This window comes from Schistocerca cancellata, chromosome 3, assembly GCF_023864275.1.
Source record: "Schistocerca cancellata isolate TAMUIC-IGC-003103 chromosome 3, iqSchCanc2.1, whole genome shotgun sequence".
NCBI classification, from domain to species: Eukaryota; Metazoa; Arthropoda; class Insecta; order Orthoptera; family Acrididae; genus Schistocerca; species Schistocerca cancellata.
In genome coordinates, this window is record NC_064628.1 from 2,105,434 (window position 1) to 2,119,679 (window position 14,246).

A 14,246-nucleotide genomic window follows, 5' to 3' on the forward strand; every position below is an offset into this window, starting at 1 on the left:
TTATCTTTACCATATTTGCTAATCATGTTTATGGCAAATATGATTTTAGATAGGTTACAGGCGAAGGAATGTATATGCATGTCCCATTTGAGGTTGACGTGGATAGTATTTCCCAAGAATTTCATCCATTTTTTTTTTCCATTTTTATGTGATTTGCTAAAGATAATTTCAAACCAAAATCTATTACCCGGTGTTAATTCTGTTAAAGCAATCTTTGAAGCTCCAGCGTTTAGATAGCTTTCATTGAAATACTTGACTACTTCACTGGTAACACTGTTAGACAACAACTCCAGTCTTACGTTTGAGACAACTGATGTATCATATCATGGATTTGGAATTTGAATGAGCCACTGTTTTTTCAAGCAACACAAATTGTTTCTTGTTGCTCATATACGATTTCACCATTCAAAAGAAGTTCCTCTAATACCAGGTTCTAAAGCTTGTCAAGTAATGTAGTGCTGCTGACACAATCAAAAGTGTTTTCAAGATCAAGGAACACTCCTGTTACATAGTCATTGTTCGCTACAGCAGTTTTTATTTTTTCTATCAACTGTGTTGAAGCTACTGCAGTTGACTTGTTTTTCACAAAGCCATTCTGATTTTGAAACATTAGATTGTGTAACCTCAGTAATGTCATTTGCCTGGTGTAAATAACTTTCTCAGTTACCTAGAATCATGCAGGTGGTTACAGTGAGATGAGTCGATAGTTTTCAGTTTTAAATTTATCACCTTTCTTGTAAATCAAGGTTACTTGTACTATTTGTAGATTGTTTGGGAAACTACCTGATGCAATTACATCATTTACTGCTGTGGCCATGGCATCAGATCTGTCTTCTATGCACTTTTTTAATGTGCTGATAGACATACCATCACAGCCTGCTGATTTAAAACCTTCCTATGTATTTTATCTCTTAACTGTTAGTTGGGGCCAATTATATGTTTTGTTTAGTTTGAATGCCCTCATATCTGTACTGGAGATTACTGAAAAGGTCATTGGTGGATTTTCCAGTAGAAGAAAAGCACACATTAAAAGCATTTGTGATCTGAGATTGGCATTTGATGATACTCCCACTATTGCTGACGGTAAGATCACTGCTGATTTGCCCTTACAATCCATAAAGTTATTTACAACTTTCCTAACAGCTATGCCCGTGTTACTCAACTTTTTTTTTTTTTTAACATTGTGGACATGTATTTACTTCTAATTTTTACTAGTAGATCTTTGTAAAAATCATGACAGTTCTTAAATTCTACCTTTAGTCCATGATTATTGCCATCCTTCAACATTGTTCATTGGAAAAGTCTAAGTTTTTCTCTCACTGTTTTCACTTCATGATTTATCCTTTTTTATTCCTGGATGTGAGAAACTGACACAATAATAAAGGTCTGACGCAAATTCACCAAAAGTAATATAGTTATTCTCATAGCAATGTAAGCTTTTTAGCATACTCTTGAGTTTCTCAAAATTGTTATCGTGGGTGGTTCTTTTCACGCCTCTCTCTCTCTCTCTCTCTCTCTCTCTCTCTCCCCCCCCCCTCCCCCCTCCCAATGGCCATCCAGTTGGTGTCAGGAGATAGCAAGTCTATGTTTTTTATCTCCAGTCAGTATGATGTTAACCCAACCCTTTTTTATTGCAATGTTTACTGCCTATGTCAACAAGTAGGGCATTAAGAATTTAAAAGAAAATATCTTGACTACCACAGGACAGTCTGTACAGACCTAAAATGATCAAGCTGCCTTAACCTCACTGGTAGTTAGCTGCTGCAAGTTTTTTTTATATCCTCTACACTAAAAGTAGAGCTCGCACAAGATTACTTGGCCAGTGCACAGAAATGCATTCTTGTTGTCAGCACTGGGTGAGTCCACCTCTTTTCTGAAGTGGCAGTCATCTCAATTGCCTATCGCCTACACAATTGTGAGCTTCGTCCATTACAACTAAATCATTGCGTGCCCATCTCGACTACACTGTGAGAAGAGAGGCATGCACAGGCCAGTTGGACAGCTACCTTTCTCATAAGATTTTAACACTTACAGCACGGTACCCGTACGCCATACAGGCGCGGCCGCCCTGACGTTGGCGACGGCGCCCGTATACCATACGGGCGAGCCTTTATTTGGCTCCGTAAGCGCATTTAGCGCGTCTCCGAAGAAGTTTCGTCAACTAATGTGGACGTATTTCATTCTTCTTCTGCAAGAGGCAAGCACTTATTGGCTATCTCATCCTGGGAGCAGCTGTGAGCACTGCAAAGTCGAAGTTATCTGCAGTTCATTTACAGGTGTTTACGATCGTGAAAATATCGCGCAGCGAGTTGACGGAGGCAGAGATCTTAGATATTCTTTATGGAGATGAAGGATCTGAAGTTGATGATTCTGACAAAGAGGATTCATACTCTCCAGACGAAAGTACAAGTGACGATTCAGTTATGTATATGTCTCAATTGTTCATAAAGTGAAGAGCCCGTTTGCCCGAAAAACTTTGAGTGGTGGTAAAAGCTGTTTTTCCACTTGTTTATAGTGTCAACTGTCAACAGTTTTGTTTTATATGAAGAGAACACTAGGTAGAATGCATTACTAGTAGACTTTATTCACAGAGTGGGGAAGAAATTGGCTGAGAAGGGCGGAAATATTTTTCAGCAATAAGCCGCTTCATCCTCACAAATTGAGAGGACATTTGCAAGGCACTTTGCAGAGAAGGTCCCACTCACTGCAAACAAGGTGAATACTACCAGGTACTGCAAAGTATGTTCAGATAGTGGGAAGAAAGAGACGGGTAAGTGCATCAGGAAGGAAGTAGATGGTGGTGCAAGGACTGTGGCGTTGGCCTTTGCGTCCCACAGTGTTTCCAGGATTTTCACATGAAGGCTAACTACATCTGAACTATTAAAATACTCTAGTTTACAGGTACCAGCAGTTAGACAGTCAAATGATATTTTGTTTTAAATTTAGATACAGTAATAATGGCATTACTCAAGAGAGAGATCATGTAAAACTTTTTTATCCATGATATTTTTGTGTTTTCTTTTTTTAATTATAACACCCATTTGTATTTTATATTGTAAAATAAACTCACTATCATGTAAAGCTCTTACTTTTTCCTTTTAAATGATGCAAGAACCATATTCCTATCATTTTCCTGTTCTTTGCAATCTAATTTCAAACATTCATTAAATATGCCAGTTCACAGCCAAGTGCCGGGTGTAAAGAGGGCAGCGTTGAAAGTGTTAAGGAAACTATTTGATAACAGAAGTTGATTCTCACACATCAGCTAGTCTCATTCATCAGCTTGACTATCAACTGCCTATCATTTCATTAACGGTCATAATTATTGTGATATTTCTATACCTAGCAATGTACTATGCTAAATTCAAATACTTTGCAATAAAAAAAAGGGTCGCTTATGAGTTTGCATGTGGTGCACGTTAGTTCATGTATTATTGCTTATGAAATGGAGCTAACATTTTGAATTTTTCTTCAAACTTGGAGATGAGATCTGTATCTGTCACTAACCTCGAGAAAATGGATTGTATGTAGTGCACTAGCTGCTGACTGTCTGCGCAAACAATGATGGAAATGAAATATTCATATCATCCTTCAAATCTCATAGACAGTTCAAGATACCGAAATAAATTTTTGGCAAATGACAGCTTGTAAAGTGGAGAGCATTTGATACATAGCTAACATGCAAAACTTTCTTATCTACTGTGATATATGAATGATTACAGATTTTTTCACTGAAATAATGTTACCCATCCAACAGCTATTGACAGCTGGTGAAATGAGAATTAGTACAGATTTTGTAACACCATAAATGAAGGAATCACATTTATTTTTTTACCAAGCAAGGCTTTTCATAAATTACTAACCTTAACTTGGCCTCAATTGTTTGATTTACAGAAGGCTGTTTCAGGGTTCTATCACAATTGGAGCTGCTTTAGCATAACTATGAGGTGAAATTGTGTAAACAATGCTTTGTTTTGGGAAAGAAGCTAATTTTAACATGTCAACAAGATAAAGGAAAAAAGGTGTACAAGACAAGAAAAAATAAATCGCTGTCTCTGATCCAGTTCCATTCTAATCCTGCACCCATTGTGTTTTTAATAATAAACTGCTGACTTGTCGAACTGTTTGTTGTGCTGGTACAGCCTGTTAATACAATTGTTTGCAAGCTCATTTACTATAGCTTACAAGTTCTGTGAGATATGCATTCATGTGAAGGCTTGGGAAGCTGTAGGACTACACTTATCCTACTGCACTGTCCCGTCCGCAAGGGAGCCCCCACTACTACCATTGCACCTTCTGAGCAGCTAGTGGACAAGTGATACAGCACACACTCTACTCACATCTATTACATTTCATTTTCTAGCTCTTTCAGCAAAGATTGCTACCCCATCACCACATTGCTCTTTTCTATCAAAGGCAGAGTGAAAGATCATGAAGAGTGGCTGTGACATCCACTAATTAGTTCATTTGTATAACAATGTTCAATTATATCTAAAAAAAAAAAAAAATGTTTTTGACACTGCTGGCCACAGAATTTTATTACCCATGTTAAACTATACTGGGAATATGTGTAAAGCAGACCAGAATATATGAGATTTCTCATTGTAATGTAGCAGAACATGTAAAGACTTTGGCAAAGAGAATGTTTACATTATGTTATGTCCTTTGAATGCTTGCTCCAACATGCACCATTTCATGACTCCAAAGTGACCCATTTTGGATATATACATCCAGTCCTCAGTTATCATATCATGCTTTGGAGAATAAGTGCCAGGAATATACAGTCTGCCTTCAAGGTAAAGATAAAGGTGGTGCAAATAATAAAAAGAATAGCAGCAGTAGGGTTCATTGCATTGTGCTACGAATTTTGACGTCCTTTGTCAATGTATCTTTCAGAATATCGCGCACATTAAGAAAAATCTTCATCTGTATGCCAAGAACATCTCAATGCATGAACAGGGAATCAAATCGAGTCATTATTTACATCTAAACATTAAAAACAAATATAAAACACAAAACAGTGTGTTATATAATGGACTGACACTGGACAACAGGCTGACACAGAAAATTGAAAGATGTAGGTCTAAATGATTCCAGAATCTTTAGTCAAAGATTTAAAAAACATTTATTACATAACACTTATTAAACCATAAATTAATACTTCAAATAGTCCTATATAACGACTTCACACCCTTGAATATGTAATGTAACATAAATCTACTCAGCAAGTGGCATCAGAAGCAAACACATACAAAAGTTAAGGGTATGTGCAAGCATCTAGAGCCAGTGCCTTCTTCTGGCAGAAGGGCTGAAAGGGAAGGAAGAGGGATGAAGAAAAAGGATTGTTGAGGTTTAGGAAATGGGGAGGATTATAAAATGTCACGCAGAATGCTGGGTCAGGAGTGACTTACCAAAGGGAATGAGTAGAAAACACCAATTTTTGCTGCACAGGATGAGATTTGAAAACCTTGGAGCTTAAAGGTGAAAGATAGGGTAATAAGCAAGACAGAGATTACTAACAAAACATTGTGCAAGAGTAAATAAGAGCAGAAAGCTACATGCATTATACATGGTAGGGGTGGGGGATGGGGGGGAGGTCAGAAAATAAAAGATATAGAAAACTACATGGAGGTGAAGTTAGAAAAAGTTACTGAGAATAAATGCTGAGACCAAAGGAATTAATGTAAACTAAAACCAGGTGTCAGGTGGGTAGTGAGATCCAAGGACATGTTGTAATGACAGTTTCCATCTTGCAGAATAATGAGAAAATGGTGTCAGGGAGAGGAATACTGATGCCATGTGTGGTGAAACAGATACCGAAGTCCATGACTGTCCTGTTGAAGAGCTTGCTCTGCAACAGGATATTGTGTGTTGCTGGTGTACACCCTCTGTCTATGCCCATTCATCCTAACTGATAACTGGATGGTAGTGGTACCAATGTAGAAGGTCAAACAGTGTTTGCATAATAGCTGGTACATAAATGTGTCTCTTCACAGGTGGCCCTCCCTTTGATACTATATGCCTTGCCAGCTACATGGCTGGTATAGGAGAGTGCATAGGGCAAGTCTTACAGTGGGGATGATCACAGGGGAAGGAGCCACAGGGTAGGGAAGTGGGTGTAGAACTAGTGTAGTGTTTGACAAGGTTAACGTAGAGAATGGGAGGGTGACGAAAAGCTCCTCTAGGAGTCGGGGACAAAATGTCAGACAGAATGAACTCCACTTTAGGACGTAATTTCAGGAGGTTATAGTCTTTTTGAAGTATCCAATTAATACGTTCATGACCAGGATAATGCTGAGTGACAAGAGGAGGAGGTTAGACTCGTGGTGTGTTACTGTAGGGAGTCTGCATCTGAGCTAAATTGTTTGCCTCAAATGCCAAGGCTGTATGGTAGTGAACATTTGACATGGAAAGGATGGCAACTGTCGAAATGTATGTAATGCTGTTTGTTAGTAGGTTTAATGTCAACAGAAGGATGTAGCTGACTTGTGGTGAGGTCAACATCAAGGAAAGTGTCACGAGATTCAGAATAGCCTCAAATGAACTTTAATTGGCACTGAACTCCCATTTAGGAGTAACAGTATTTAAATCCCCATCTGAACATCCTAATTTACATTTGTCATGGTCTCCTTGAATTAGTTTAGATGGCCATGAACAGTACCTTTGAAAAGAGCATGACCTTGTTGTGGATGGCTGTTAAACCCTGATCATCTTTCCACCTCACTACTGTCTTCTAAATTTCAAAATATCAACTTAGACTCATATTATCATTTTCTTATTTCTCAGTGTATAATAAACCTCAAATTTTTAGTACTAATAGAAGCAATGTTCTTTCTCTGAGTGTGAAATAATACTGTCTTTCTCAAACAAAATAATAATAGTGATGATAATAATTTTATGTCAAGTCCCAATGGAAAATAAACAATGACTATTCAATTACCTTGAATATGAAGATCTAAACACATATGTGCATACGAAACTCAAGAAACTTTGGTATGTTTGATGTAAGCAGTGAACCAGAAAGAGGATGGGGTGTCCAGATAGGAAAGATAAATGACTTGAAAATGGCAGGAAGTTAAATACACAAGGAGAAGTATGCATGCACCAAAAACCACAGACAACAAATGCAGAGGTGGTTGTAGGTAATGGCAAGCTGTAAAGGGTCTAGGGAGAAGGGCAGAGGTATAACACTAAGTGGCCAAAATATCGAACAAGTATGAAAGAGAATATGAAGATAGATACAACAGTAAACATCAGAAATGGACTGAGCGAATTAAGAAGTTCTGAAGCCTACTAAAGAGAAGGATGGAATAAGAACACAGAACAAAGAAAAAGTCACTGCAGCAGATGAAGAAAGTGATACAGAAACCAAGCCAAACTGGGTATACGTATGAGCAAAAACTGAGACCAGGAGATTTATGGGACTGTAAGACAGATATAGTGGGAGTATGATAATCACAAGGACTGTTCATAGGAGCTGTTAATGGCACTAGGAAGGGCAGGAGGGAGTTAAAGATGACTTGAGTTGTAAAATAGCTATTGAAATGAAGGCATTACCACTGGTTGGCTGAGTCTGCACTTCACCATGGGCTGATAATGGTCATCAATGAAATTTATGTATCCACAGACTTTAGTGGAGGGCTTTTTGTGCACAAAGACAACAGTAGTCAAAGTGCTGATACTAACTGTAGTTTACTTATGTGGACAAAAATAGAGGTATTGATGTATGTTGATGTTGAGGAATGTGGTTATTTGAGGACAGAAGGATGAAGAAGATATAAAGTTTTTGGAGGAACTAGGAGAAAGTACCTTTGAGAACATACATTCAAATAAATGCTTTAATCTCAAGTCTTTGCTGCATTACAAACACTTAAAAAATTGATTTCTTAAAAACATGTGTCTTACCTGAGATTTTGCTATGCATCTATGATTTTCACAGGTAAATTCTCCAGCAGCACATGGTGGGTAATCACAATCTAATTCATCAGAACCATCACGGCAATCATTTTCATGGTCACATTGCCAAGTTTTGAAAATGCATCTTCCATTTGCACATCGAAATTCGTTGGAGCCACAAGAATGAAACGCTGAAAATAATTAAATTAATTGAACTTAAAATACAAAAATGCTTTCATACTGCTTATTCACTTGGTCAGTATATCAGTAATGATTTGTCAATCAGGACAAGCTGTGGAATAAAGATGTGATTTAGCAACAACTAGTCCAACTAAGTGACAACTAATTTTATCTTGAATATTTTTAATCTAAACACATCACAAAAAGTGTGCACTCTTTGCCCCTACACACACACACACACACACACACACACACACACACACACACACACACACACACCATATAATATTCAGAGCATGCTCTGCATCAAAGAAATGGAATATTGGTAGCCTGTATCAACTAGTTGCTGCAAGAGTTTTTGCAATTTTAGCTTCACTTGTGTTATCATTTGCTGAACAAGTAGAAACACAGCTAGATGAACTAGATCCACTTTCTCTAATATCAATCCTAGCATAAATACCACTTTTTAAATTCTTTCTCTTTCCTAATCCACATGCGGTATGTACACGAAATTTCAAAATTCTATTACCAACTGTATTTTTATTGTTGTGGACTGACAAGACAGCCAGTCCACAGTGACAGGTAACCGAAAGGCACACGTTTACACAAGCCGACTGGCGTTAGATCTGAAACTTGATACGTAATGAATGCTATAAAGAAAAGTACGTAGCTGCTGGAATACTTAACTTTAATCCATCATTTGTATACAGCATTCTTGATGATACAAGTGAGACTCTCTCTAGATACATGCAATGTAATGCTAATGGCGCCTTGCTAGGTCGTAGCCATGGACTTAGCTGAAGGCTATTCTAACTATCTCTCGGCTAATGAGAGAAAGGCTTCGTCAGTGTAGTCGCTAGCAAAGTCGTCGTACAACTGGGCCAAGTCCTAGTCCGTCTCTCTAGACCTGCCGTGTGGTGGTGCTCGGTCTGCAATTACTGACAGTGGCGACACGCGGGTCCGACATGTACTAATGGACCGCGGCCGATTTAAAGCTACCACCTAGCAAGTGTGGTGTCTGGCGGTGACACCACACTTATGACCCTTATTACTTATATGTGGTTGATAACTATTATAAAAAATCCTGAATGGAAACATTTTGTTTAAGATATTCAACATTTAAGATACAGGAAAATCATCTGCACTTAAAACTTTGACTCTGCTACTAAGGTTTTGTTTCAGGATTGATATACTTCATTTAGAAGCCCTATTTTTCCTACACATAAAGAAAATCCTACCTTCATTCAAAATTTTGTCATTGCGGAAATATTAGCATTCAAAATCAAACAATGGAAAATCCAGGATGGATTGTAACAATATTATGAGAAGGAAAGTTGCTACTCACCATATAGTGGAGATGCTTAGTCGCAGATAGGCGTTTAAGTGAGTGTGTGTGTGCGTATGTGTGTTTATTGTTGACAAAGGCCATTGGCCGAAAGCTTTAAGTGTGAAAACCTTTTTGTTATGGCTGTCTGCGACTCAGCATCTCCACTGTATGGTGAATAGCAACTTTCCTTCTCATAATATTGTCAGCATTCAAAAATGTTGTTTTAAGACACAGATTATCTGAGTTTTAGACTGTACACCTTTCAATAATGCACAATTACCATTTTATATTCCTCATATTTTGTTGTTGAAAAAAGTGTATACTATCGCTTGAGATACATGATAGTTAATGAAATATCTTAATTTTCCTTTAGTGATGAAATACCTTATTTCTGTTAGTAGAAATTTTCTCTGGCTGTATTAGAAAATGTGGAGAAAACAGTATGCCTAAGGCTCCACTTTTGGAAATAGAATATTAATGACATTCAAAGAATTCCTAATACTCAAATGTCTAACTTAATTGTTATAAGTGTTCAAGTACTGCCTACCATTCCTGTCTTTAACATTATTATTCAATTTGTAATAACAATTCACTTCACGGGTGTTTAAAAAGGTGCAGCAGAGAGTGTCAGTCAGTCTTCATTGAGTTTTAGTTAAGATATGGTCATTCATTCATTTATCATGTTCCACAGATCCCAGGAAAAACTGACAACTGGGGACTGCAGGGGACCTGAGAGCTTAAATGCAGAAGATACGGCATATGCAAGACAGAGATTTCTGGTAAAACATCTTGCATAAGTTAATAAGAGTGAAAAGCTAAGTGCACTGTATGTAATGATGTGTGAGGGGGATGGCGAAAAATAGACAGGTCAGAAAATGAAAGAAGTAGAAAACTGAAAGGGAATGAAGAAAGGGACAGCTGCAGTGAAGAAAAGCTGAGACCAAAGAAATTAATGTACATTTAGGCCAGATAGGTGGCAAGAACCAAAGACATGTTATTTCCGTCCCCAGACACCAGTTTCTCAGAACTCTGCAGGTGGGAATTGGTACTACAACATATCCCTGGTTTTCGCTACGCACCTGGTCTTAGTTTATGTCAATATCTTTGGTCCCAGCATTTCTTCACAGAAACCATTCCTTTTTTCATTCCCTTTCGGTTTTCTACATTTTTGTTTTCTGAATTATCTATTTTTGCTGTCCCCCTCCCACCTCTATCAAATACAATGCACTTAGCTTTTCAGTCTTATTAACTCATGTACAATATTTCAGCAGTAATTTCTCTCCTGCATATATCCTACCTTCTACCTTTAAGCTCTCACTTTTCAAATCTTGTCCAGAGCAGTCCCCAACCATCCGTCTTTTCTTCTCATTCTGACAGGTAAGTCTCCCCTGACCCAGCGCTCTGGGTGACTTTTCTGAACTCTTCCCCTTTTCTTAAACCTCACCAGTCCTTTTCCTTCACCCCTCTTTCTTCCCTTTAAACCCTTCTGCCAGAACAAGGAGCCACTGGCTCCAGAAGATAGCAAGCAAAAAAAGATGTTTCCCTGCAAATATGCTATCAATGATTTTTGCTTTAGCTTTTACTGCTCAGAAGTGGAAATAAAACTTAGAAAAATTACTGATGAAATGATATACAAATAGTGAAAAGTGTACTGAAATAGCTTTTTAAAAAGGAATACACCAGGCAAAAATTTTCACCACAGACAGGTGCCTCTATCAATAAGTAATGTTGAGTTAACCACTGTGAATTATATGATGTAGATTGGAAGAACTGTGTAAACTGCCAGTTGTATAATTTAGGTTACTAACCTGGATGAACACTGTAAACTGCAAAATAATGTATTGTGTGGAAAATAAAAAAAATGCCCATTGATTATAAGTTAAAACATCAAACATCAACAGTGTAATCTTGGTTATTCTGATTTATTAGTAGCATCTGTTTATAATCAGGGAAGACGCTATATGAGATATTTTAAGATTGTACAGTGGGCAGCTTTTTAAAAGATTTTAATTACAGGTGTAGCATGAGTAACTACCACAAATATCTGGAAACACACACCATCTGAATCACATTCAGTGCTAATTACAATCTTCTATCCTGCAGAGGAATGTACACTGACATGAAACTTAATAATAAATAATAACCACATTCTGAATCACATCTCTAAGCTTGGTTTCTACCACTCAGTGATAGACCATCTGCTGGGGACGGTACATGATCAAATCAGCAAAGAATACAATGAATATGTGTATTCACATAAAAATCTGAATTCAGGTTCACTTTACTATGCAGTTTTAAGAAGATGAAAGTAGTTTCTATGAATACTGCACTCAACTAGATGAGGTTAATGGCATTTGAAGCACTCTTGGAAGAAAATGCAATTATACACTTTCTGCTTATTTTAGCACTTTTCTTCAATGTTTACAATAAAATCTGACTTCTGTTCTACATAAAAATGTATAAGAAATTTGCACATTGGGACAGGCAAAGCACATAAGAAAAAGTGTATGAAAAAGAGAAAAGGGAACTCATGGATTCAGTGTGACAAGAAGCAATGTATCAATTAAAAGAATCAATAAAATCCTTTCAGACCAAAAGAATAAAAATGAACATATTCGTTAACATTATAAAAATAAATTAAGTGCATTATTTTCATCACTAACATAACTAGAACACTGGCAATAGCCTGTCATGTTCTTTTCAGATGTACAACATCACAACTTCTATAAGTACAGTTAAGCTAAACAATAAATTGATACTTACCACAGTAGTATACATCTTCATCACTGTTGTCACCACAATCGTCATCTCCATCACATGCCCACATACGTGAAATGCACCTGCCATTTTTGCAGTAAAATTTACTTGCGTCACATGAATAGTTCTTTGGCACACACATTCTGTTCTCATTTACTAATTTGGAGTTGTCATCACATTTACATTCTGCCTGAAATCCAATAACAATCTCATTTAAAGAAATGTCAGTCACTAAATAATACTTAACAAATGCTTATGTTTATTTATTACAGATATTGCAGAAAACAAGACAGTGCATTAATAGAAAATAAAAATATCTGCACCCAGTCTTTAATGAAATATTAATTTATTTCCATAAACCAGTTTTTGGGTGTTTTGGGCTCATCTTTGGGTTTTTATTTTTCTAATATACAGCATAACATTACAAAAATAAATAAGTAACTTCTGCATGATCCATCTGAAGATAAATCTGAGAAGGTTAAAAAAAACTGAACTTTGTTCTAGTTGCTACAAATCTGTTCTCTTCTTGACTATGACACCCAAAATCTCTCTTAAAATTTATGAAACTGCTAGTAAAGCACAAGTAGGAAGTATGTTTACTGCTATGTTTGTTAAAAATGCTGTGTAAGCCTCTCATACAATACTCATACTTCAAATTTAGAAAATTGTTACTCACCCTAAAGCAGAGATGCTGAGTTACAGATAGACACAACAAAAAGACTCTCACAATTATAGTTTTCGTCCATTAAGGCCTTTGTCAACGACACACACACACACACACACACACACACACACACAAACGCAACTCACACATACGACTGCAGTCTCAGGCAACTGAAACCATACTGTGAGCAGCAGCACCAGTGCATGATGGGAGTGGCGACTGGGTGGGGGTAAGGAGGAGGCTGGGGCCGGGATGGGGAGGAATAGTTTGGTGGGGGCGACAGACAGAGAAGTTCTGCAGGTTAGACAGACGATATTGTTATATTCCATCCTGGATTTTCCATTGTTAAATTTTGAAAATTGAATTTTTACTGTATCATAGCGAAATTAAAAAGTGAAATGTAAATTCAAGTTACACAGACATGACAAAAGTGAAGGGATAGCTCCTAATTTCGTGTCGGACCTCCTTTTGTCCAGAATAGTGCAGTAACTTGACGTGGCATGGATTCCACAAGTCTTTGGAGGTCCCCTAAAGAAATACTGAGCCATACTGCCTCCACAGCTGTCTATTATTGTGAAAGTGTTTCTGGTGCAGGATTTTGTGCACAATGTTATGTACCATGGTGGGACATATGGGTGACCAAATCATTCGCTCAAACTGTCCAGAATGCTTTTCAAATCAGTCACAAACAATTATGGCCCAGTGGCATGGAGCATTGTCATCCATAAAAATTACAATGTTGTTTTGGAATGTGGAGTCCATGAATGGCTGCTAACAGCCTCCAAGTAGATGAACATAACCAATGCTAATCAATGATCGGTTCAGTTGGACCAGAGCACCCAGTCCATTCCAAGTAAACACAGCCCACACCATTATGGAACCACCACCAGCTTGCATAGATACTTGTTGACAACCTCTCCTTCTCCCAGTTCCTATAGTGGAAACAGTTTTTTGCAACCAGCTCTATCAATTAGACTCATTCCAAACTTCATCCGAACATGCCTTGGAGGGCTAATGGTATGACCAACCACTGTGTCATCCTCAGTTGACAGACATCATTGGATGCAGATATGGAGGGGCATATGGTTAACACATCACTCTCCCAGCCATAGTCAGTTTTTGTGACCGGAACTTGGACTCAATCCAGAGCCATTACTGAACGCTGCCTGACTCAGTTCACTCTTCCAACCAACCATCATCTGCCCCCACTGCGCCCAAATAATGCCCTGTTAACTTTCCAGAATTTCCTAATCTTGAAGCTTTCCTCACCATCATACCCCAAGTCCCTCAACACACAAAGCAAGCTTACATCTGCAGAAACATGACCTAAAAACTGATCCCAGCCTTGTAGTGCTACCTGCTACCAAAGGCTCCACCACTGTCATTATCAACCACAGGGATTTCCTGAAATCTGTACTACAG

At 37.7% G+C, this 14,246-nt stretch overlaps 1 protein-coding gene across 1 annotated transcript in view; it reads right to left on the reverse strand.

The window, feature by feature from the left end:
- LOC126176760 (low-density lipoprotein receptor-related protein 2) overlaps window positions 1-14,246 on the reverse strand; it is a 235,558-nt gene that overhangs the window by 63,165 nt on the left and 158,147 nt on the right. Inside the window, exons 37-38 of the mRNA XM_049923928.1 lie at window positions 12,167-12,350; window positions 7,906-8,087 (exon numbers count right to left, since the gene is read on the reverse strand). Of these exons, the coding sequence (XP_049779885.1) occupies window positions 7,906-8,087; window positions 12,167-12,350 (366 nt within the window). The remainder of the gene's footprint in view (window positions 1-7,905; window positions 8,088-12,166; window positions 12,351-14,246) is intronic.